Source organism: Sus scrofa, chromosome 4, assembly GCF_054392235.1.
Source record: "Sus scrofa isolate SSC_HxYL_T2T_F1_AM1 chromosome 4, Sscrofa_HxYL_maternal_Yorkshire_Landrace_v2.0, whole genome shotgun sequence".
Classification (NCBI taxonomy): domain Eukaryota; kingdom Metazoa; phylum Chordata; class Mammalia; order Artiodactyla; family Suidae; genus Sus; species Sus scrofa.
The window spans coordinates 90,510,724-90,535,187 of NC_139386.1; the positions used below are offsets into that span (position 1 = coordinate 90,510,724).

At 42.3% G+C, this 24,464-nt stretch overlaps 1 protein-coding gene and 3 long non-coding RNA genes across 14 annotated transcripts in view; 2 read left to right on the top strand and 2 right to left on the bottom strand.

The window, feature by feature from the left end:
- The window catches only part of PBX1 (PBX homeobox 1), a 346,007-nt gene extending 322,400 nt beyond the window's left edge, over positions 1-23,607 (bottom strand). For 7 of the 11 annotated variants that reach the window (XR_014843946.1, XR_014843945.1, XR_014843944.1 and 4 more), the window contains exons 1-2: positions 22,762-23,607; positions 19,531-19,604 (exon numbers count right to left, since the gene is read on the bottom strand). Coding sequence is in view for 8 of the 11 variants with exons in the window: in XM_005655374.4 (XP_005655431.1) it covers positions 19,531-19,604; positions 22,762-22,952 (265 nt within the window). In the remaining 3 variants the exon portion in view is untranslated. The remainder of the gene's footprint in view (positions 1-19,530; positions 19,605-22,761) is intronic. The other 4 variants (XM_085022551.1, XM_085022549.1, XM_085022550.1 and 1 more) reach the window with 1 other exon arrangement.
- LOC146403926 (uncharacterized) lies at positions 1,828-8,565 on the top strand. Its single transcript, XR_014843948.1, has 2 exons — positions 1,828-2,056; positions 3,647-8,565. It is a non-coding gene; the product is annotated as an uncharacterized LOC146403926 (long non-coding RNA).
- On the bottom strand, positions 1,975-6,028 carry LOC146403927 (uncharacterized). Its single transcript, XR_014843952.1, has 3 exons — positions 4,647-6,028; positions 3,645-4,198; positions 1,975-2,065 (listed from the first exon to the last, which is right to left on the bottom strand). It is a non-coding gene; the product is annotated as an uncharacterized LOC146403927 (long non-coding RNA).
- On the top strand, positions 21,840-22,822 carry LOC146403928 (uncharacterized). The gene is made up of 3 exons (XR_014843951.1): positions 21,840-21,949; positions 22,178-22,251; positions 22,706-22,822. It is a non-coding gene; the product is annotated as an uncharacterized LOC146403928 (long non-coding RNA).
- Positions 23,608-24,464: the final 857 nt, after the last annotated feature.

Below are 24,464 nucleotides of genomic sequence, written 5' to 3' on the forward strand. Positions count from 1 at the left end.
TGAATAGTGACAGCCCAGTTTGAGACATCACAGACTCCAACTAGGAATGCTCACGCACGGAGGGAATTGGTGGGAGGAGGGCGGGGGCACTTCTTCCTTTACTCCTCCCCAAAGACAGGTTTAAATTACACGTGCTCACACAGGGAGGGGTGAGGGGAGAAGTGCAGAGGGTGCCCAGAGAGCTTCTCATTCAATGACTTATTCCCCTGCCTCAGGGTTGACAACTGCTTTCACATTTTAAAAAATCCCACTTTTAGAGTCCCCGCCGTGGTACTGTGAGTTAAGGATCTGGCGTTGTCTCTGCAAGCAGCTAGGGTCACCGCTGATTTCGATCCCCAGACCAGTGCAGTGGGTTAAGGATCTGGTGTTGTCAAAGTTGCAGCTGGGATTTGCACCTGGGCCTGGGAACTTCCATATGCCTGCCTGGGAACTTCCATATGCCTGCTGCAGGTGCAACCAAAAAACAAAAACAAATTCTCGCTTTCAACTTCTTGGGTTTATTTGTAGTTATTACTATTATGATTCTGATTATTATTTACTGGAGGAGTGCTCTTTCAACATCCCAAATGATCTGATGGAAGGGAAACGGCAAAAAGTCACTATGAGCGAAAAGAAAGCTGGCATACCTTTGGGGGCAGGGAAAAGAAAAGAAGAGGCTGGGTAGTTAGGAAATGACAGGACAACTTGAGGATGGGAATAAAAGGAAGGAATCTGAGCCACAGAGTAGTGAAAGCAGCTGCCCCTCCCACCTCCGCCTTTCCCACTGGAAGGTTGTGTCTAGCCAGCTCTTAAATCTGATTATCACCAGTCTTTACACGGTTCTCACGTGTCCTCTCGTGCACACTCTTCCCTGCCCTCTTTCCCTCCCCAAGATACCCTGAGACCCTTCCTAACCCCAAATCCATGGTCATAACTCATAAAGCTGAGACTCAGGGGAGCCACTCAAGAACTCTCCCCCATTCAGTAACCGGTTGATTCTAACCAGAAACCTCTTTCTCTCTGAGCACTGGGTTTGGAGCAATTCACTAGTGATTCAATAGATCTAAGAGCGATTTCCATCCTGTCTCCTTTTTCTCTTGGACACGTCATGGAAGCACACACATAAGGTTCAGAAACTAGGATGCTCACAGCAGAGAGGAGCAATTTGGAAATAATTTCTTAAGCTATGCAGCCTGGGGAATTCAGCAGTAACAAACCCGACTAGTGTCCATGAGAAGGTGGTTTTGATCCCTGACCTCACTCAGTGGGTTAAGGATCCAGCATTGCCGTGAGCTGTGGTGTAGGTCACAGACACGGCTTGGATCCCTTGTTGCTAAGGCTGTGACGTAGGCCGGCAGCTACAGCTCCAATTCAACCCCAATCCCGGGAACTTCTATATGCTGAGGGTGTGCCCCTAAAGACAAAAAAAAAAAAAAAAAAAAAAAGATACGCACTCTGAAAATAGAAGTAAGTTCAATTCAAATTTGGATGAATTACCTTGACTCCTTTTTTCCTTCCTTCCATCAACTAATACTTATTGAGCATCACATAAACACTAAGCTCTGAGCTAGAAAGCAGAGATGAAGAAAGCATGGAGCACTAGGAGTTTACCATCTGGAGGGAGAAGAACCTTCCAGTCTCAGAGAAAACTATAATCATCTTTCTGGAAACATTTTGAGAGCATACTGAGGGTTAAAGGCTGTGCTACATTTGGGTAGCACAACTCTAAGTCCCTGATCAATGGCTGCCCTGCTCGCTCTCTCTCTCTCTCTTTTTTTTCTCCCAATAGTAAGCAATTTGAGGACAAAGTCCTATCTTGCATTTCTCATTGTGCCTCACTTAGAAGTCAGTCCCAGATAAATGTTTTTAAATGAAAGGAAAGAAGAAAGGACAAGAGGGAGAAAGGGAAATAAAAATATTCTCTGATTAGTATAGTAATGAGTTAATGAAAATGAACAAAACTGGGGGAAAACCAGATGTGGCAGTTATTTGCTCTTTTCTCTTTTTTTTTGTTTTGTTTTGTTTGTTTGTTTGCTTGCTTTTTTGATTTTTAGGGCCACAGGTGCAGCATATGGAAGTTCCCAGGCTAGAGGTCAAATCAGAGCTACAGCTGCTGGCCACAGCCACAGCCTACACCACAGCCACTGCCACAGCAATGAGGGATCTGAGCCTCAGCTGCGACCTACACCACAGCTCACAACGCTGGATCCTTAACCCACTAAGGCCAGGGATCGAACCCACACTCATATGGATACTAGCTGGTTTCCACTGAGCCACAATGGGAACTCCTCTCTCTTTTCACCCTTTATTTTATAAGGATGTCCCAGAATTGTTCATTCCTCCTGGCCTTAGGACCCAGTATTCTCTACAAGCCATAACAGGAACAGTAGTGGCAGACATCACTCTCATGGGCAGTGGGAAAAGGATCCAGAGTCTCCTACTGAGGTGGCCAGGTCAGGTTAGGAAAAGGCCAAGAGAGAGGCCCCCCTCCCTACCTCCCTCAGGCCCCACCATCCCTGCATCTCAGCGAGCTGGGGGCCAGCCAGAGAGGCTGGGTTAGTTAGCCTAGGAATAGCACTCTTCCCCCTAAAAGAGAAAGGAAGTGAAAATGCAAATCTGCAAAACAAAGGCCTCTCTCCTCACTCCGAAGACTTCAACATTTCTGTTTTTTTCCATTCCCTCCTAGGCTTAAGGACCCAAATCCCAAACTCCAAAGGGAGCTGACACCTGCATTGAGAGTGTGTTTTAAGCAATCTTCTACCTCATTTCACAAAAAGATAAAATGTTCGTGCGTGCCTCGATAATATAGCACTTACCAAGTAGAGTCTGAGGTATCTATTAAGATGTATCTGTGCCCATGGACCATAAACTCCTCGAGGGCAGGGACTTTTGATCCCTCTTTTTGGTAGCAATACTCACTAAATGCTAATTAATGGATTTTCCTCCTTTCTGGATAAAACATTTCAATTCAAAAAATATTAACTGGGTATTTACTAAATACATGCTGGGCATCCAAGTCCTCAACATTATTTTCCAGAAATTCATTATTCTAATGAGGGCATCAGAATGTAAGCCAGTAATATCTGGTGAATGCTATGGGGACTCTGCATATAAAGGGCTACAGTAAAATATAAAATATCATGTTCATATGATGGGACAGCCATCTATCATATCATTTAGCATCTAGTTGGGAACTATGGGAGAAATTTTGGATACGGCCAACAACTAATTCACTTTCAATTCTAAATGCTTTGAATTTGAAACTGATCCTTTTTGCTTTTGCTACCATGGAGGAAGAGAGTCAAATCTGCAACTCACCTTTATAGGATCTGGATTGAACAAGGTCCTAAGCCTAGTTTGATCCAAAGAGTTGGGAAGTTCTTACTAGCAAAAGGATTGGGTAGGCCACAATAAGAAACAATCTTATGCATGAAACCTCACATGCTGGGAGTTCCCGTCCTGGTGCAGCGGAAATGAGTCCAACTAGGAACATGAGGTTGCGGGTACAATCCCCGGCCTCACTCAGTGTGTTAAGGATCCGGCGTTGCTATGAACTGTGGTTTAAGTTGCAGACGTGGTTCGGATCCTGCGTGGCTATGGCTGTGGCGAATGCCAGCAACTGTCGCTCTGATTCATCCCCTAGCCTGGGAACGTCCATATGCCACAGGTATGGCCCCTAAAAAGCAAAAAACAAACAAGCAAAATTTTACATGCTAATAACATTCCCTTGCACTTTATTTTCTACCTTAATCTTCGCTTCTAATTTCCTCATGTCTTTAGCAAATCTCTTCGTTTTGCTTGTACCTTTTGGTAAGCTGCTCGAATTGCTCTTTGAAATGAGATAGGCTATAGATAAATAAATAAGACATAAAACAGGTTTTGTTGATAAACAGAAGAGAATTTCACCCCTGAGTATACAATCATCTCCAAGAAATGGAACATTCATACAGCCATAAGAAAAATGACAGGAAAAAATATATATAGAAACATGGGGGAGGGGTTATAACAGACACTGAGCTGGGGAAATATAATTTCTTGTACAAATTTTCTTTACTAAGGTCTTCCCAGGATTATACTGTTATATAATTAAACATGGGATACCATAAATTCTTTTTTTTTCCCTCCTACCCCCTGAGGTGATGTGAAGATAACAGACACTGCACCATCACCGTCCAAGCCCACTCCTGGACTTCATCTCCACCAGGTCCTTAACACCAGGCTGCCCTCTGGGCCACCCCGCTCCTAGGAAGTCAGCTGTCCCCTCCTCTAGGCTGAGAAACCCACTCATCAAAGACAGGGGCTGCTCAACCTGCCATTCTGACAAGGGCAGCTCTGCAACTGGGCAGATGAGACTCTATCTTGTCTCACCAAGGAAGTTTCCATCCACGCCATTTATAACCATCTAAGCGCCCCAGGCCACAGAGTAACCACACACGGAAGTGTGACAGAAGGACGACAGGACCAGGAAGGGCATGCAAGAACAAGGCACGGTGCCCCCAGCTTTATGCTCCAGGCTTCTGAGAGGGAACCAGAAAAGGAATACATATGTAAAAAACAGAGGGGCACAAGGATACAATGATGTTTGCAGAACAGATACCGACTCAGAGGCTTTGAAAAATTTATGGTTACCAAAGGAGACAGATTGGGGCGGGAGGGCAGCGATGGGCTGGGGGTTTGGGATGGAAATGTTGTGAAACTGGGTTGTGATGACCACTACAACTAAAAATACACTAAAATTCATTGAGTTAAAAGCCACACAAAAAACAGAGGGGCAATCAAGCTTTAGACCACCTATGAAAATAAGTCATGCTCACTGCCTGAAAGAAATCAGGTAGATTTCTAAAAAACAGACAGGCAGGGGCCGAACACAAATCAGGAAAACAGACTCAAGGAGAATTTTGGACTTATCTCTTTTTACTTACGTTTTACAGCCAACCACAGCCAAGACATAATTAAGTTCATGTACCTGAGACACAGGACCATAAGTGGGCAGAGCCAAAAGATTTGTTATTTGGACAACCGAGTAGGATTCCATGGGATTTTCTGGGAACAATCACAAGCTGAAGGGCTGTCACTCAATAGGAATGAGTATGTTTGTAGGGAAAAAAAAAATCTACATTTAGTAGAACTTCCTGAGTCAAGCGTGTCCCAACACATCCTCTCATGGGCTGTGTGACTTTAGGCAAGTTCACTAAACTCTGTTTCCTCATCTTAAAAACTGGGGCAATAAGAACAGCTCTACGTGTTGTAACTGCTCTATGCATTACCTATTACCACCTGTGGACCAAAGAATTCCCCACTCCAGAGGGAAAAAAGGGCATCATTTCCACTGTCATTTTCTGTTCAGCTTCATACTAAGACGACGCACCACCCCTCTTTCTCCCAGACCAGGGCCCAGAGCACTCTTCCTTTCAAATCACTTGGACAGGGTAAACAGGAGTATAAAGTAACAGCTTAACCATCTACACTGCCTGCCTCCCTTCTTCCTCGGCTGACAGCCAGGACAGACAGACTGTGCGTCTGCGTGTTCCAAGAGCCGGAGAAGCCTCCAGGGCTGGCCTGTCCCAGTAACTGGATTGAACAAGCTCCTAGACCAGTTTGATCCAAAGAGACAAGCAGCTATTTCCTTCCCAGCAGAACGGCAGGGCCAGCCACAGTACGAAAGCCATCCGCAGGAGTCTCAGAAGCCTTAAGGAGACAGGAGGTCTAATGGCACAAGGCCCCAAAGAGCATTAAGTGAACCCAGTGTCTTCTACCAGCAGGAGGGGGGAAGAAGAAAGATGGGAGCTGTGCAGGGGGAGGGTATGCATGTGAAAGAGGAAGCTAACCATGAAAATTTAATTTGTTAAAATAATGACTGGAGAATGACAGATAATGTGCAAATTGTCTACATGCCTTTATTGAATACATAATAAATGTGTGTATGAATATATATATAACTATATATGTGGACCCGGCTAAAAATTAATGCCAGCCTCTCAAAAGCATCCTTGTTTGTCTCCCTGCTGGCAAGAACTCTGGCGCACAGAAGTAAATTTCACACTTCCCCTCCGCCGTCCCTCCACGCGGACCACAGAGCTTAAGCCGCCCAGGTGAGCAAATGTCACAGATGCCTCGTCGGCGGGCGGTAAATTCCAGCCATCCCAGGGAAATGCCATGTGGTCTCAGGTCACAAGTTGGGCAAATAGCGAGTTGAGGGTGCGTGGGAGGCCCCAGTGGAGGGGAGGAAGGGAACAAAAGAGAGTGAAACAAAAGAAAGGAAAGCAGTTGCCGTTTTTCATGGAAAGCCAAGAAGGCCAAGCTATGCAAGGACTCAGACACAGAACACCTCTCAGGCTGCCTAAGTAAAAAGCAGCACCCTCTGAATGAAAGAAAGCAGAATTCTGCCAGGCCGATCACCCTGCAGGCTCATGAACTTTGGGTCAGAAGGACCTTCTCAGCCACATTTCTGGTCCTAAGGAACAGAGAGCTTGGGCATGGGGCTCTGGGAGCAAGTCAGCTGCCTATGTTAGAAATTTACAAAGATCATGACCATGACTCCAGCCCCTCATTGGAGCCTCAAGGCTGTAAGCTCCTTGAGGGTTCAGAGCCACCACTGGCTCATTTGTCATCCTCAGTGTCCTTCATGCCTCATATAGAGAGGTGTCATAAATATTTGCTAAAGCAACACCTGGGCCAACACAGAATACAAACGCTGCAATTTCATCATGCCCTCCAAAAGGTCTAAAATGAGATGTCTAATTGGTGCAAAAAAACCTAAATCCAAGCAAGACGAGAAAGCGTTAACTTTTTTCATCTTTCAACTTGGGGGACACAAGAGTTGTGCCCAACATCTTTAGAAATGATGGCATTCAAGAATATTTGGTCAGGGAGTTCCCATCATGGCTTAGCAGTAATGAACCCAACTAGTATGCATGAGGATGCAGGTTTGATCCCTGGCCTTGCTCAGTGGGTTAAGGATCCAGCATTGCTGTGAGCTGTGGTGTAGGCCCCATTCGACCCCTAGCCTGGGAACTTCCATATTCCACATTCTCAGTCCTAAAAACAAACAAACAAAAACTGGCCAAACTTACTTAAAAATAATCAAGCTTCTGTGACCCCTAGGTACGAAGGCCAACATCAGAAGGTGACATAAGTCACCAGAAGTGAGAAGACAGGTTCTAGTGGGGTCTTGACCAGACAACCAATCTCTGCATACTTAAGACCAAATGGAAGCTACTAGGAAGGTCTGCTTCTTAGTATAAGCACCTAGGAAGTTAGTCCTCAGTTGTGGTTACCAAGATATCCCAGCCTGAAAAACCTAAAAAGGGAAAAGAGTGTGGCAAATGAGTAGGCGGTAGTAGTGTCCAAACCAGGAACAGAGGAAAGCAATTACGTTCATTCTTTATTAGCCCCACTGCTGGTGTATTACTACTCTTATATTTTAGCCATAACATCTGTAACAGTCACAAGCAACATGTGAACTCTCAACCTATATAATACCCCTTCCATCCTCTCTCCCAGAGTCACTGGGATGAGAAACGCTTCCTGTGAAATTAATAACGGGCCTCATTCTTCAGCTGGTGGATCAGAGACTGACTGGGCTGGTGGAAATTTATAGAGAGAATTAATTCATAGATTTTTGAAGTAATGAGGGAATTCAACCTCGCTGACTTCTAAGCTTTCCCACATTCATTCAACAGAAAGTTTCTGGAGGGTCTATTATAGGACTTGGTGGTTGCCCTTGGGAGGCTATAACAGAGCAATGATAGGAAAGCACCAGACTCCATTTAAGAATAATAATCACACATCAAGAACATCTTTCCTAGTATAACTTTCTAAGAAGAAAAATAAAGTAATATGGTTTAGGCCTGAGCATGTTGACAGCCCCTTCCTGCCTTGGCTCCAGCAGATTAGATGGGGGAGGGGAGGCAACTACGTGTGTGTATAGGTTGCAGGGGGCCAAGCTAGCAAAATCAACTCTTTATTTTCAGAAGCCTCCTGCAAAAAGAAGACAGCTCAAGGCCCTGTGAGGCCTTTGAGACAAGATGAGCCACCATATAAAACACTGGGTATAAGGCCCCCAACCTCTCTCAAGTGTTAAAGAAATCACACCAAGCTTAAGGAAAACAAATGTCCGTGCTGTTTAAAGCACATCAAGGCTGAAGAGATTATATGCCCCCCCCCCCCCGCAAAAAAAGTACATCAAGGTTCTTTGGGTTAAAAATCTCCCCAGGGGAAGATGATGTGCTCCCTATAAGACGGAAGAGAAGATGGGAGGGTTTCTGCAGTAACTTCCGATTATGCTATTTGATTCATTTCAATATCATAAAGCATCAACTGGAATATTTAGTGAAAAGACAGGAAACAGCACAGAGCCAACTGAGCAAGGAGCTGCAAATGAAGATGTGTGCCTGTGAACGGGCACACACTCACCCACGTGCTCACACGCTGCCTTCTGGATTTCACTTCTGTATGCAAAACCACCACCGCCAATGTCTGCACTGCACGGCCACTTTGCATACCGAAAATGCAGCATGCGGGCAAAAACCCTGCGCCTGGCTCCCTGAGGACAGACGGCTCTCACCCTTGCTCCTCACTTGAAACTGACTGCTGTGGTTGTGAGTATCCAAGCCCAGACCGATAGGTGTTCAATAAAGGAAGGATGGCTCCCGCCAGCGCTTTCCCCTTGGGGGGGAGTGGGGGCAAGGGTCCTTTCTTATCCCCCCTCTAGGGGACTAGAGAGGGAGGGTAGCCAGGGAGAAGAGGTGGCTGGGGAGGGCGGGAGCCTGGGAGCCAAAGGGGAGGGAAAATACAACCAAGCCCAACTTTGAGGGAGGGGAAGAGTGGGGAGGGGACTCAGCTTCCCCAGTGGATGGCCTTCGCCAGAGGTTCGGGGGCTCCAGGCCGGCTCTGCGCGGGGCAACGTCTCGCCCAGGGCGCGCAGCCCAGCCGGGCGCAGAGGAGGCCCGGGCCAGGCGGGGGACGCGGAGCCCGCGGGCGCTCGGGCGCTCCTCAGCATCGCTACGCCGGTCCATGCATCAGCATCAGCCCCGTGGTGAGGTCAGCAATTTGCAAGGGGGCTTCGCGGCCCGCAGAGTCCCCTCCTCCGAAAGGCTAATTGTGCGGGTTGCTGCAGCAAGACCCAGGCGCCCGTCTATCCAGGCCCCGTCTATCCAGGCCCAGCTCGCAGCCTGAAACGGGCCTCTCGGTTCAGAACTGGGCCATGTGACTTGCCACCCTGGTTCCTCCAGGGTTTCTTAGCGTTTTCCTAAGTTCCCAAAGTTTTATTTTGAGATGCAGCCCCTTAAACTCCTTCTCGAAGGCTCCGATTTCTCTTTTCCACCTGATCTAAGCAAACACGCTCTCTCTAGGGGTTTTGTTGCTGTTGTTTCCTTTCCCCTTTGGCCTCAGGACGAAGCTGCTTTATTAACGTGTTTCTCACACGGTGCAGTTACTTCTCCTCCCGCCTTTATACTTGGTATTGTGCGCAGCATCGCCACCCACCAGCACCCACCCACACATTTCCTTTGCAAGGGGTAAGGGATTACAAGCACCCTGGTAAGGGGGCCACACTAAGGAAAGCTGCGCATGTGTTGCTCACGCTTGGTTTTTAGATGTTTATTAACATAAGCAGGGTGCACAGTCCTAGAGTCCTGGCATGCAACTCTGTAGAGAGGAATTAACGTCTACCCCGATATCCACAGAGAGCCCTTCAGAATGGACAGGCTGGGCTCAAACGTCAGGGGCTCTGAGAGGGGTTTCTTTGTTGGGGCAAAAGATAAATGCAAACTTTCGATCCTATTAAGAAGGGTTTACCAAGGAGTATTCTCTTGCAATGACAACACTTGGGCTCAAATCACCTGATGCCCTCGGGAAAAATGACTGACTGCTCTCTCTAAGCCCTATCAGCACGGGCCACTAAGTAAATTTATTCCTTTGACCTACAAGCAGATTCAACCCCGTCTCAGAGCAGGACAAACAGAACTTTAACACTTACTGAACCACACTTTCTTAACCTGTCTTAAAAAATTCTCACTTTAAGTTTCAAGAAGCCCTACTCACAGGTAGGGTGGGAAACACACATTATTTTAGTATTTCAGTGGAAGGCACAATAAACAAGCAACTGTCCACAATTCTAAAGTGAAAAATCAAGCCTAAGTTTCCTAACTACCTGGGCTGCACCATATGAATGTGCAAAGGTATACTGGACCTCCCAGCCTGCTACCACAAATCGCTGTGTTTTCCAAAAGCAGTTTTCAGTCTAGAAACCGACAGCTACAAGTAGATAGGATGCAAAAGAAACATTATTTGCATTCAGTCATGGAGACAACAAGGTGGATTAAACTGGGACTGGCCTCCAGCTGGCCTTGTAAATGTGATGCTGAATGCTTCAATTAAAAAGAAAATCCACTAATATTTGTTCCTTCCAGTTTGCCTTCTCCAACTCGACTTGATTGATGGAGATAGCTTTACCACTACCATAACCAGTTTTACGTGACTGTCTAGAAAAGATATAAAGCGTCATAGGATAAATTAGAAATGCCATAACAATGAAAAAAGAATTTTCTTTCCTAAATGCTCCACCTGCCCTCTGCACTATGTATCCAGGCCTTGGCGGGGACCATGCTGGGACTCATGATCCATGAAATGTGGCATCAGATTAGTGGCTCCTTCGAATGGCCCATTCCAGGATGTAGAAACCTGAGACTAAGGGGTTAAATGGCATTCTCAAAATAACATAGTAGGTTGGAGGTAGGCAGCCTTAGGCCTTAGAACTCTTGACTCAGTGTCCAGCAAACTTTTGTCTCAGCTTGGAATTCTCTGTACCTGTTCCATTGTGTTCTAGTGGAACAAAACAAGGTGGCTGCTTCCACCTACCCATTCTATTGTGGGGAACATTTCAGATTTTGTTAAGGATAAGGAAACAAACCATAAAACAAGGAGTTAGGGAAAGAAGCTAAAAAAACAGGAGGAAGTAAAAGGGTACCACTTCATCCTAACTCCCAGAAGCAGGCTCTGCCCTGCTAGAGAGAGAGGCCTTAGATATGCTTTATTCCAGAACATGGCTATTTATCAGGAACCAATTTCAACTGCGGAAGAACTACCAGATCAAGTGTGAGTAGGGAACAACCATGCATCTTCCTTAGAGTGTGAAAATTATGCCAAAAAAAGAACAAAACAAAGGTTTCTGCAGGACAATCATTCTACGGCCATGCTGTCCAACACGGAGGACTAACCCCAATGGATGTAAAATATACAATAGATTTCAAAGCCGTAGTACAAAAAAAAGCCAAATATCTCATTAACAATTTTTATGTTGCCGCCATGTTGAAATATTTTAGATATATCTGGATTTAAATAAAATGCATAATTAAAATTATGTTCACCTTTCTTTTTACTTTTTTTTCCCAATGGACTACTAGAAAACTTAAAACATTAAATTTAGAATGACACATGTTCACTACACAGCACTGTTCTCTGGGATTCTCTTCCTAGAACTCTAGGATTGAAGGACGAAAGTGCAGGTGTACTGGGGTACCTTCTGCTGAGCTTTTTGCCCCAGACATTTTAATCCCCCCTTCTCATATAGAAAACCATTTAAAGCATTTAAAAGCAGAGTCTGGAAACATCTCAGAGAGTCTCTAAAACTCCTGGCCAGTACTGGTAGAAAAACCCAACCTGCACAGACAAGGTCAAACTAAGGAGACTTTGCCATGTGGTTTTGGGAGAAATAATAATTGCCATTTATTGTGCACACTTGCAACCCTACATTGCATTAACTATACAGATGAGGAAACTGAATCTCTGTTAAATCAGCTTACAGACGTTACACAAGTGAGGATTTGAATCCAGATTGGTTTGCCTCAGAGACCATGTTCTATCATACCAGATTGCTTTTCAAAAAATTGCTGATCTTTTTTGGCAAAGGTCTGCTTCTTCTAGAACCTGACACCTGAAATTCCAACATTCCTTTGACTTGCTCCCCCCCCCCCACTTTAAAATACAAATAGCTCTGGGAGAGGTTTCACATAATTCCTGATCATGCACACTTCAAGTCAAATAATGTATCAAAATATTTTTTTCTTAGAGTAGGTATTGATCAAGGAAGACAAAAACTACAGTAAGTCCCTAAACATGGAGAAGAAAGACCAGTGACTGAAGAAAAAGGCCGAAAAATGGAATGCTGAGAGTGCTGAAAAACAAATTTAGTGTCCTTTACAATAAAACTTAAGAATACACTTACTATATCTACTCTGGAAAACAGTGACAGTTCCTCAAATTCTAAGCATAAAGTTACCATATAATCCAGCAATTCCACCCCTAGATCTATATCCAGAGAAATAAAAACACGTCCACCCAAAGCTTTTACGTAAATGTTCACAGCAGCAACAACATATGAAAACAAGCTAAATGCCCATCAACTGATCCATGGATAAACAAAATGTGGTACATCCATACAATGGAATATTACTTGGCTATAAAAAGAATGAAGTATCAGTACATGCTATAGCACAGTCAACCTTAAAAACATTATGCTAAGTGAAAGACACTAGCAATAAACCATATATTATAATTCCACTTATGAGAAATGTCTAGAATAGACAAATCCATACAGAGCTTAGATATTAGGGGCTAGAGAAAGGGAGAAATATGAACTGACTGGTAATGAGTACAGGGTTTTTTTTTCGGGGGGTGATAAAAATATTCCAAATTTAAAAGCAAAAAACAAATTCTAAATTTAGGCTGTCATGATGGTTGCACAATTTCGTGAACATACTAAAACTACTGAACTATACACTTTAAACAGGTGAATTTCTGGGCATAGGAAATATATCTCGAGAAAGCTATTAAAAAAAAAGAATAAAACGAATAAATCTTCTATGTATCAAGGTTGTCATTATGACAAAGATAACTTTTTCCCTAAAGGAGGAACACAGGAGGAAGACAGGAAGAGGTCAGGATGCCCTAAACTCACTTTATGTTACTCTTTCTGCTTTGAAACTTTCTGAGTTGAATGGATGGGCCAATGTGTTTTCAAAGAGAAAATGTTTTTAACTATGGTTACATAATATCTCCAGCTGCTGATGCTAAGAAAATGCCATCACTAATATACAGCATTCAGCTTTTCAGGTGGTGGTCGTCTGGTTTGTAGATAATTAAAAACCTTTGTTTTTGCTCTTATTCTTTTTCCTCCCTCTTCTTCCAAGCTAGGCCTAGTCCAGCCTTTTGGCCAGATATAACTCATTCTCACTTTAAAAGAAAGGCAAGAAAAACATAAGAAAACAAATCTTAAATTCAGCACTATTTTTCTCCTTTCAGCATAGAATCAGAATCTTGGAATTGGCTTGGTCTTTAGGGACCATCTGGTACAAGCCTCTCTTTTTCATATAAGAAAACAGGGCCAGAAATAATAAAATATAACAGTTATGGACTGTTTACTCCATGCCAGGCACTGTAATTTACATATAACCTCATTTAATCCTCAGAACAACCATCTGAGATAGCTACCATTTTTATCTTTAATAGGTGAGAAAAAATGAGGCACAGAGAGGTTTAGTAAATTGAAGTAAGTCACACAGCTTTAAAAAAAAAAAAAAAAATAGAGGCGATCTGGACCCAGGAGTCTAGCTTCAGAGACCAAATCTTTAACCACTACATTTATAGTTTCTCCTAAAAGTATTTCAGCTATTTGCCTGTCTTCTTATAACTACTTGGTGGTTATGTCCAGAACTAGTACAGGTATGAGAGACCCATCCCAGGATCCACTTAATGACAGAGTGTCAGTGGGAGATGTAGTTGAAACCATGACCTAAACCAAAACAGGATGGATTTCTGCACTCATTGCCATCTTAATTTCTACCAATAATTGAGAGATTGAAACAGAGCTGTCAGAGCTAAGAAGACCTTCTAGGAAGTCACTGTTGACCTTACTCTGCCATGAAGGAAGATAAGTTTGATAATCCTATAACAGGCTATACCACCAATTTTTTTTTTTTTAATTCTGGAAATCAGTCTGCCAAGTTGTGAGAAGTGACATCACTAAGATGCAGATGAGGCAAAAGATTCAACCATCTTCCTCACTAAAGTACTGACTCCTAGGAAGAGTTAACACAATGACATCCTATGAAATGTAACAGGATATGGGTCTTGAGATAATTTACTACAGAAAATACAGCATCTCTTATCTGTATTGCCCAGGGAGCTCAAAGCACTGTGCAAACAATTCATTAATCCTCTGCTTATTTTAGTTATCAATTGCTACATTCTTTAAACCTCGCCACACCATCTCCAGTAAGGGGCAGCAGTGAAGCCAGAATTACTGTATTCCTCTAAACACCAACTAAAATGGCCATGCAAACGAACAGGATGTTCCCAGGCACATACGGATGTCTTTTGGAGCTGCCTCTGGGACACTACCTCAATCATATAGCATCTTAAGGTGAATTAATTTTAAAAAAGTATAGAGGATACTTAGAATCACCATACCAATTACCAATCATAATAGCATCCATCAAACAGAGGTTTGAAACCAAAGTTAAGCCTAAATTTTCCTCAGGCATGCATATAAACTATGTCTCAAAATAAGCTAGGGTTATGCTTTAAATTAAAATGCTTTCCTATTTAAATACGTCCAATATCTGGGTTTGGGATTGTTTGCCTATTTGGGGGTAAATTTTGTAACATTGCCAACAACAACCAAGAGCTTATGAATGTCAGCAGAATAGAGGGGCAAAGGCCTGTGCAAGAGGCCTGGCACCAGCAGTGAGCTAGATATACCAGCAGGCAATGGCCTCCCTCCCTGCAGAGTGAAGCCTGCCAGCAGCCCAGGGACCTACATCCTCACTCCTCCCAGGTCCCAGCACCCCACTGTGCCTAGGTCACAAGTTCCTCCTGCATTTCCCTTTTCATAAATCCTCTTCCAGCTTCCTCAGTTTCACTCAAATCTTTCTTATTCCCAGTCCTCATAGACATGGTACTGTTAGAAAAAATGACAGCGAATTTCCAAAGACCTCACTCTGGTGGGTCTGATCCAAGCTGCTCTTTGCACCCTCCTCCCCAACTCTCAGGCGCCAGAATCAGTCCAAGTCGCTCCTAAAGGGGATGACACAAAAGTGACTGGAGAAGAGGGACCCTCTCATCATAAATAAGCTCATGTTGTGTCTCACACAGAGTCATAGTATTATAGGTCTATTGATTCGATTGATTCTATCCAGATTATAATCAACAGCACAGAGTCGGATCACCTGACTTCTGCCTAACACACCGCTATGCCTGAAAAATAGGTTCAAGTCAAATTGAATCAAGTAACTCTCCTTCATTTGCTCCCCTTTTCTCTCAGCCCCTTCCCTTCCACCAAAAAAAAAAAAAAAAGAAAGAAGAAGAAAAGAAAAGAAAAAAAAATCAAGTACTTGAATTCTCTCATCAGCAAGAAAAAGTTGTTGCATTTGCCTGCCGCAGACAAACTTCTATGAAAAGTCACTCTGGCCACGTCAACCCCCAAAGGAATCTGATCAGAGGCCGCTCTAAATTGTCTGAGGTTATTTCACTCCTGCTCTTTGCTCAAGACCTAATAGCATCAGAAATACCTCCCTGAAACACACACCTTCCTTCCATGGTGTCCCTTCCACCTACGGAGACAAACACACAAACACACACGTGCGTGCACACACATATATATTATTCTCGAATGCTATAAAAAGAGCATAAGTCCCATAATGTAACTGCTATATTAAAAAGCGGCAGCCAGGAATAATAACGAAGGGTGTCACAAGTGAAATACAGTAGTAGACTTAAGGAAAAAAAAAAAAAACTACAGTCTGTGATGGGGGTGTTAATTGAACACAGAGGAAAAAAAAGAGAGAACAAAAGAGTGTTAAGAAAGCAAAAAAATAATTTTTTTAACCTCCTTCAGTGATTTGATTTAACTTCAGTGCAGATAATGCACAGAAGAAAATTGGCTGAAAAGTGCCATATATAGCTATTATGTTCTAAAATTAAAAACTATTCACAACAATTACAGCTATTCATTACCACCTATAAATATTCCTAGTAAATGGCACCCAATATTTTTCGGGTGTTTTCCTCATTTTAAAACCGGCATGATTTCTGACACAGAATTTTTTTTTAAATCAGGAAACGTTGAAAAATATCAGTGAGTTCTTTTTAAGAGATGCAGTATGTTCCGAGTTTTCTTTCTCCTCTTCCATCCTATCTGCCCCACGACCACCACCTCAACACATATGCACACCCAGCCTATTGCTAATATGTCAGAAGACAAGGAATGGTTCTTAAGAAACAAAAGAAAATGAGATATTAAATGGTCTAAAACTCTGTTTGAATCTCTATGTTCCCAGAAGGAACAAGGAGATAAAAGCCACTTCTGAAATATAGTTGCTGGAGGTTTTGACAGGGCTTTTCTTGCTGTTGTTTGAGATCTGCTGCCTGAAAATTTTGCGGGCATTCTTTCTTTTCAGCATTTATTAAAAACAAAAAAAAAGCAAAAAGGTATCAAAACAAAAACTTACCTATGTTCTCAACAGGAAGGCACATGGGTTCTTTTTTTTTTTTTTTTTTTCCCTGAATACCCTCACAGTAATTTCTGACTTAAATACCTATCAATCAACTGTAATCTAGACAGCTCTGCCTACTTTGGGTGTTAGATGGGTGTGTTTCTTTAAAGTTTCAAAAGGTTAGTAAGGCAATCTTAGCTAGTTTCCTTACCTGTTTCCCAACTCAAGTCATTAACAGAAACAAAAAAGCAAAAGTGGCAAATGAATGCAATCACCGTTCCTCTCAGGGGTCCTGCCTTCTTTGCAAAGACCTAGGTGAGCCCACCGTGTGAACTCCCGGTGAGAACACAAACAAACAAACAGAGCCCACCCTAAATCAAGTCACCTCCACAATGCCTGAGAGGGAAGCTCCAAAACACTCATTAAATGTGAGGGGCTTAAAAGTAACAATAGGAAAAGACCCCAAACAATGAAGGCATGTATGCGAAGTGATCCTCCAAGCCATCTTTTTACTAGCTCTGTATCAAGGAGGGGGGAAAAGAGCTCCTGAAACTGAACAGATACTTTAAGCGTCTCCCACACATCAACCCCATGGAAGACAGACTGGCTCCTCCAAGGAGGGTTAGGCTGGTCTTGAGTAAGGAAGTAAGTAATCATGCCTTAGAATCAGAGTTCTTTTCAACACACAGCAGTTGTCTCCTACCTATAACATGAAACACTCAACATTGCAGGAGAGGTTTCTTCCCTCCCTTTAATCCTTCCAACACACAAGTAGAAGAATAAGAAGAAAGGCTTTTTTTTTTTCTTTTTCTTTTTTTAACTTTCACCCATGGGTGCCCTCTTAACCCCAAACTCCGTGTGTTTGTGTTATCTCCCTCTTAACACAGGGTCAGTGCTCCTTATTTTTGGTGTATAGTATTCAATAAACTATTATTTAAAATATGTTATTTGAGAGATAACACACAAAACCTTAATTTAGACTTTTAAAAACCACCAAACAGTAACATCATTAAATAACAGAAAATGTTAAAAACAAAATATATAAGCCAACAATAAATTATACTTTGAAAGTGTTATTTTCACCAACTGCTTCTTATCACCGTAGTTTTAGCCAATATTCATAAAAGGAGCAAACTCTTGAACTCACACCAGAGCCAAATCTCTATTTACACTCACCCACTTTGATCTACGGCCTCAGTAGGTTTTAATTAGAAGACTAGAATTAAACACTTTGGCCACAATATACACTTAAATGCCCTAATGGGCTTCCTTTCAATAAAAATCTAATAAAGTGTCTTAAACATAGAGTCTTTCTCTGGCCTGGATTATCAAATATGCCTTTATAGCTTGATTCTATATTTTCTGAGGCAAGATCAGCGGCAACGCATACTCCATTAGCAACATATTTCAACAAACCCAATATCCCAAGTAAATAAGCATCAGAGGAAAAAGAAAATGAAAAGGAAGAAAAAAAATAAAAGAAGAGAAAGAAATATATACACACATAGGTTTCCTGCTCCAGGCTAAGAGGAAAAAAAAAAAAAAAAAAAAAAAAAAAAACACTAAAAAAGTGTGACAAACTGAAAAAGCCCTCTTGATATTTCTAGCACAATCTATACATTTCTTAAAAGGTGTCTCACCACTAAAAATAATGCCATTAATGGCCTGGCAATAAGGTTAGGCTTTGGCAAGGCAACTAGGAAGCCTTAAAGACCTGAACATCACTGCTCAGGTGCTTTGTCTAGGATGGTTATGCTCCACACAAACAACATTCAACAAAGGAGCTGCTTACTAATTTTACATACATTTCGAGACCCAAGTAATTACATATTCGATCAACGGTCACATCTTGAAACTATTTTTAAAAGAGAAACACAGAGAGCTCTCAACAAGAAAGCCACCCTGTGTGCCCTCACCAACCCCCCCCACCTTTTTTTATGTGTAACTATCAATGTATATCAACCGGGCATGCAATCATATTTATTGTCACTTTCATTCATGTCATGCCCTTGCTTATATGGTTGAGATATGAATTATTGACTGTTACTCTCCTTGTTGTAAAAAATAAATAAATAAATAGGATGTCAGGTACTTTGCACAGCTCTAAAGCGAGCGAGCGAGCAAGTCAGAGGCCAGCAGAAGCTCCCGCTTTATATAACCACCCCTTCGTTCCTCATCTTTATGCCCTGGTTTCAGATTGCCTTCTCAACTCTTTCTTTTTTTTACTAGGGAGAGATGCACCCACTTCGGAAAAATTAAGGATTAAAATAAACAAACAAGAGGATGTGGCTAAATGTCCTTCCCAGAGCATCTGTTGTTTAAGAACACCTCTGATTGATGACTGCTATTTTTTAATTGTTGCTTTAAAATTTAAATGCCCCCCTGAGATGTGTTATAAGTGTGTTAGTCCATGATATGAGGTATAGAAAGTAGAAGAACAACAGAATGAGTGATCTCAGGGCATTCAATTCTCCTAAACCCAGCGATTCTCCCGGCTATAAAATCACAGGGCACTCAAATACCGATAACCTGATGTTGTGTAAACTCGCTCCACAAAGGTATTTGACAACACTTTGTCCAGAATCTCTAGTCTGCTGCTTCGTGTAATTACACAGGAAAAAAAAAAAAAAAAAGCAAAGGTAACTTTCAACAGTTTAGTCCCCCTCTGCCCAACTCCAAAAAAAAAAAATGAGTGTTTTAAAAGATGGGCCAAAATATATTCCTTCGGCAAATGGACTTTTACTTTCATATTTTTCCCTCAAAGTCACATCATTCTACACATCTCCCTTCAGAACCGCTATTTTAGCCTCAATTTCCAAGAGGCCAGGAATAGAATTAAGGCAAATAAAACCGTAATGCCTGATAATAACTGTCAAAGAAACTTGGTGCTTTCTTTTACAGGAAGCAGGGCTGGGAGGACTTGCTATTGGAATATGCGATCAATTTTGAGTGTACTTCCATTCTGAAATTTTAATATTTCAATAATGGGTCAGTGATTGCTGGTTAAGTGAGTCAACTGGCCAAAGAAAATGCTTAAATGTTGGAATCTCATTCCTACCTGTTTTTTCTTTGATTTCACACAAGACATTAAACAAGGCAGGCTTCATTCTGTGGCAGTTTAAAGCATGTTTTCTGCAAGAAAGAAACAACAACATAATAGCTTAGGTGGACTTTCAAGATCAAACTGCTGATAATGCAGAGGGGGGAAAAATTTGAACATTTAGCCAAAATTATATACCAAGTATAACTCTGTGGCATGCTTCAACTGTTTTATGACTTAATATACAGGGTCCCACCATCGAAAAAGAAATAATGTTAATTAGCAGGGAGAGAGTAGGGATTTAACTACAGAACAGAACTAACCTCAATTGTGCCCATTTAGGAAGAGTTTTGGCTTTTTGTTTTTTTGTCTTTTTCATAACTAGTTTAATCAAAGTGGAATTCTTAACACCAATAATCCTATCCAGGGCAATGAATACGGCAAAGCCAAACGCATGGGTTAACAGTTTTGTATAATCTATGCAACCACCACAGCCTAGGAGCTGTCTGCTTCTCGGTCTGTGTGTGTGTTTTCAAATTTAATTCATCCATGTGTTCGAATTCATTCCGCAGATGCCCCTGTATTCTCATAAACACAAGATGCTTGAAAGGTCTTCTGAGTAGAACTGTCAATTTATAAAATTTCAGTCCCCAAGTTAAAGAGTATGGAAATGCATTGCCAGGGGGCAAACATACCCATATGGGGAATAAATTCATTTCTCTGTGTTCACATTATGCCTCTTGTGCACACACTGCTTATTTGCAGGTGTTGAAATTCAATTATTTACAATTAGGACCTTGCACCCAATGGGGAAAAAATAAATACAATTCTGCCTTTAAGATTAGTGATTTACCTGGTTCTTATGTGTATTTGTATTCAGAATGCACTTGAGGAACAAAACAATACCTTTTCCTTCATTTTACTCTGGAAGCACTTAGCAGAAGGATGTTGTTTTGGAAACAAAATGCTGATCATATCAGCTATTAGTTAAGGGAATTCTGTTTACTAACTAAAATTAATGTGTAAAGATAAATGGAAACCTCTGGCACTCAAGACACATGCAATTGTTTTTAAACCCCTTTGAAAGTTAAAAAATAGACACACGTTCTCAGGAACAGAAACCAGAAGCATACTCTGTATACTGTACAGCAAAGGAGTAATAAGCTCAAAATTCTAGAGTCTCAAAATAAACATACTCATTGTGTCTAAACTATTAATGGCTCACTATGAGATAATAAATGTACATTATGAAGATGTGACCAAGAAAAGGAAAAACCTGGTCAAAGTATTTGATGAGTTACATTGTTAAACCAAAAAGAAAAGCTTAGTGTTTAGTTCTCATGAGGGGTGAGAAAAAAGGTAAAAAAGACTTCAATGTATCAAGACATCTTTCTAGGCCTTTTAAGAGTTTTCATTAATTGTTTTCTTATATAAAAGACTAAGTGCAAAAACAAATAACAACAACAAAAAATCCACAGGGCTTTACAGAAATATTGCATTGCCACAGAACATTAATGGGGCTATAGAAGGAGAAGAGAAAATTTCCCTACACCAAAATTGTGTCTGATCTCTCTCAACATCTAGGCCATTAAGGGGGAACCCGCCAAGCCAAGGCTGTCCCCAGTTGTACAAAAAGGAACAGGGACTAAACATTAGAAAAGTGGTGACTTTCCAGTCTTACAGCCCCTTCGGCTGTACAAACTTGTTATTAAAGCAGTTTATTGGTATGTCTGAGTTTATTTTTCTGGAACAATGTAATGGAGAAATCTGTTCCAATTCCAAAAGAGATTGCCAGTGGGAAATCTTCCACTTACCATACCTATTAGCTTTTCTCCAGATAATAAAATTCAAAAAGAGCACCAATTAATTTTTGAAAACTTTCCCCTCTTTAAAAAAAATTGAGAATAGTTCCAGTCTTTGAACCTTTCCAAGTTTTCCAGCACCTATAAACCTCAAGACTTTTGAGTTTACATGTTGCATGTGCTTACAGCTAAAATAAGAGTGTAATTCATAACATCCATGCTTTTAACTGCTTCTTCTCATTTTCTCAACTCAAATTCCTATTTAACAAAGCTGGGTAATTGTAATGACATATGTGGTCATTAGATTTTTAAAAATTCTTCCTCTCCAGATCGACCTCAGGCAAGCAGTTAGTGGGTTGCCATTTAGTTCATGTTTTATTTTGAAAGAGAATTTACTGTAAAATCCTACAGGGGAGAACTATATACCTGGCAGTGGATTAAGTTGAGAAGCTACACAGCTTCTTTATTATGTTTCCTTAATGAAGATCTTTCTGTCCTATAGGATTGAAATACAGAAAATGCACACTTGCCTTCATTTCTATTTTAGTGGCATCTAAGTGGTCCTGAAAGCATGGGAAAAAGAGCATGCTGGATTTTCTCCCCCCACCTCTTTTTAAAGGACCATACCACGGAAGGTTAGTAAACCGACTCAAATTAAGAGACAATAAAGTTACACTACATATCTAAGCCTCCTAAACCTAACAAATATGTTTAGAAGCAAAATTTTCTCTTCTTTACATCAGCTTTTTCTGAAACGGAATTAAATGAATGTAAAATATTTTCTGGAGGACTGACAACTACTGACAAAGAATTACCCTGCTTTTTCTTTTCTTTTTTTTTTTTTTTGTTTTTGTTTTTAATAGGGAGAGAAAGGGGGAAAGAAAAAATAATTTTGGAGGAGTACGTCAAGAAAGAAAATTCCAAGTCTCTGATTTAGGTAAGGAGTCAACTAAATTTGCAAATAAAGTGTTCTTGGGACATTTTATTTTGTAATGTTACGGAGTCCCTCAACAAGAAGGCATGGAATGCTCTTCAAAACTTGACAATTCTGCTCTCTCTGGATACTTTTTTAAAGCAGTAAAAAGTGCCGAGGGCCGCTTTTGGATCAGTTGCCAGTATTTTTTGGCGTGCTTGAGTGTTTGTATGGCTATATAGGAATACCTCTATATTCACACACACACACACACATACATACATACACTATATATATAAATATATATATATATATATATATATATATACACACATCACGGCATGGGAGATTACACTTTCGATAACAACGCTCCTCCAATTTTTACTCCTCCGCCATACAGTTGCTCGTCAAAATGGGCAAAGAAATAACATTTAAAAAGAAAGCGCTGTGGTGATTCGGTTCCCATTGTTTCCCCCAGCGAGAGGGAGAAAAACAAAAAACCCCAAGAAAGGAAAAGAAAAGCCTCCATCTCACCTGGCCTGCGCCTCATCCAAACTCTGGTCTGTGATGGTCATAATTTGCTGTAAAATGTCTCCAATGTCCTGCTTCCTCCCGCCCTCCCCCTCGGTCCCTCCGGCCCCATCCTGCAAGTGCTGGGACAGGCCGGGGTGTCCGGCCATCCCGACCCCAGCATGGGAATGCATCAGCCTGGGCTGCTCGTCCATCTCCAAAGGCAACGGCAGCCCCCGGCTCTTCCTCTTCTGCTCCTCGGCTCGGCTCCTGGGAAGCACCAAGGCTTTTTATCCTTCAAGCTGTCTTCAGATCCTTTTCAGGATAAACAGGGAACGGGAAAAAAGAAGACCAAAAGAAAAAAAAATCCCTTTGCCTCTTTAGAGGATGGTGGGAGGATGGGGAGTGGGGAGGGGGAGGGGGGCGTGAAGGGGTTGCGGGGTGAGGGTGGGGATAAGGGCTGGTGGGGAAGGGTGTTGACTCCAAAAAGCAAGAAAAATAAACCACCTTCCCACTTGACGAAAAGAAATCAGAGCTGGCTTTTGGTTTTTCAGTCCGGTCTCCTTTGCAAGGCAGAAATGGGCTCCAGGCGCTTAAATCTGTGGCTTAATCCTTTTGCAAATATGCATTGATCGGGAGAAAGGAGAGGAAGGCAGGGGGATTGCAATGCAAACTTTCCCCCCCACCCCCCGCTGCCCCCCACCCCCACTCCGGGCCAGAGTGATCTCAAAGGGGGTGGGCTGTTGCAAAAGCCAGATCTCCCCCAGCCGCGGCGGCAGGCAGAGCACAGGCTCTCTCCTCCTCCGTGTCTCTGCAAACTCCAGCAGCCCCGTCAGCCTCCTGCTTTTGTTTAGCTCAGGCTCAGGACTCCAGAAACATACACAGAAAAACCACAGCCTGAGAGGAGGAGGAGGAGGAGAAGGAGGAGGACGAGAAGGAGGAGAGGGGAGGGGGCAGAGGAAAGAGGGGAGGGGGCGGGGAAGCCGTGAGGCGGGGGAGGGAAGGAGGGAGGAGGGCACCATGAGCCCCGCCCCCTCTTTCTGATTGGTCATCAGAGAAAAGACGGTCCCCACCTCCCCCTACTTTCCTCCCTGCGCCTCCTCCTCGGCCTCCTTCGGCTCCTCCTCGCCCGGCGGCCTGTCAATCAGAGTTCAGAGGTGGGCCGGGAAGGAGGCCGAGCTAATACCAAGTCTCCAGTCCTTAAAGGTGCAATGATACCGTAGCACCAGCTCAATTAGTTGGTGCCCACTTTTCTTGCTTGTCTCACTTAGAGTCCGTCCTTGAGGAAAACGTGGCTCCACTTAAATGCAAACGTATAAAATTAATGGGAAAGAACGCTGACGGTGTGGATCTCCCCCTCCTACCCACGTTTTTCTTTTGCTGTAACCTTGCCGTTTAAAACTTGATCCTTTTAAGTCGTTAGACCTCAGGGAAACTTGAGAGCGAAAGTCTGTCAGCACGAAGTTCTTAGGAAACACAACTGAACTGTTAATATAATGTTCAATAACATATAATAAATAGCAAATATAAAAATAGATTTTAAAAAAACACAACAGAGTTCAAAGTAATGTTGAACTGTGACATTTTTGTTGCATGCAAGCTAAATTATGGATATGAAACAATAATACTGAGGGAGAAAAGATTAATAAATAAGTTCACCGAAACTAATTCAACATCTCTCTCTCTTCCCCCTGGGGGAAATTAGTTATTTGGCTTAAATACTTAAT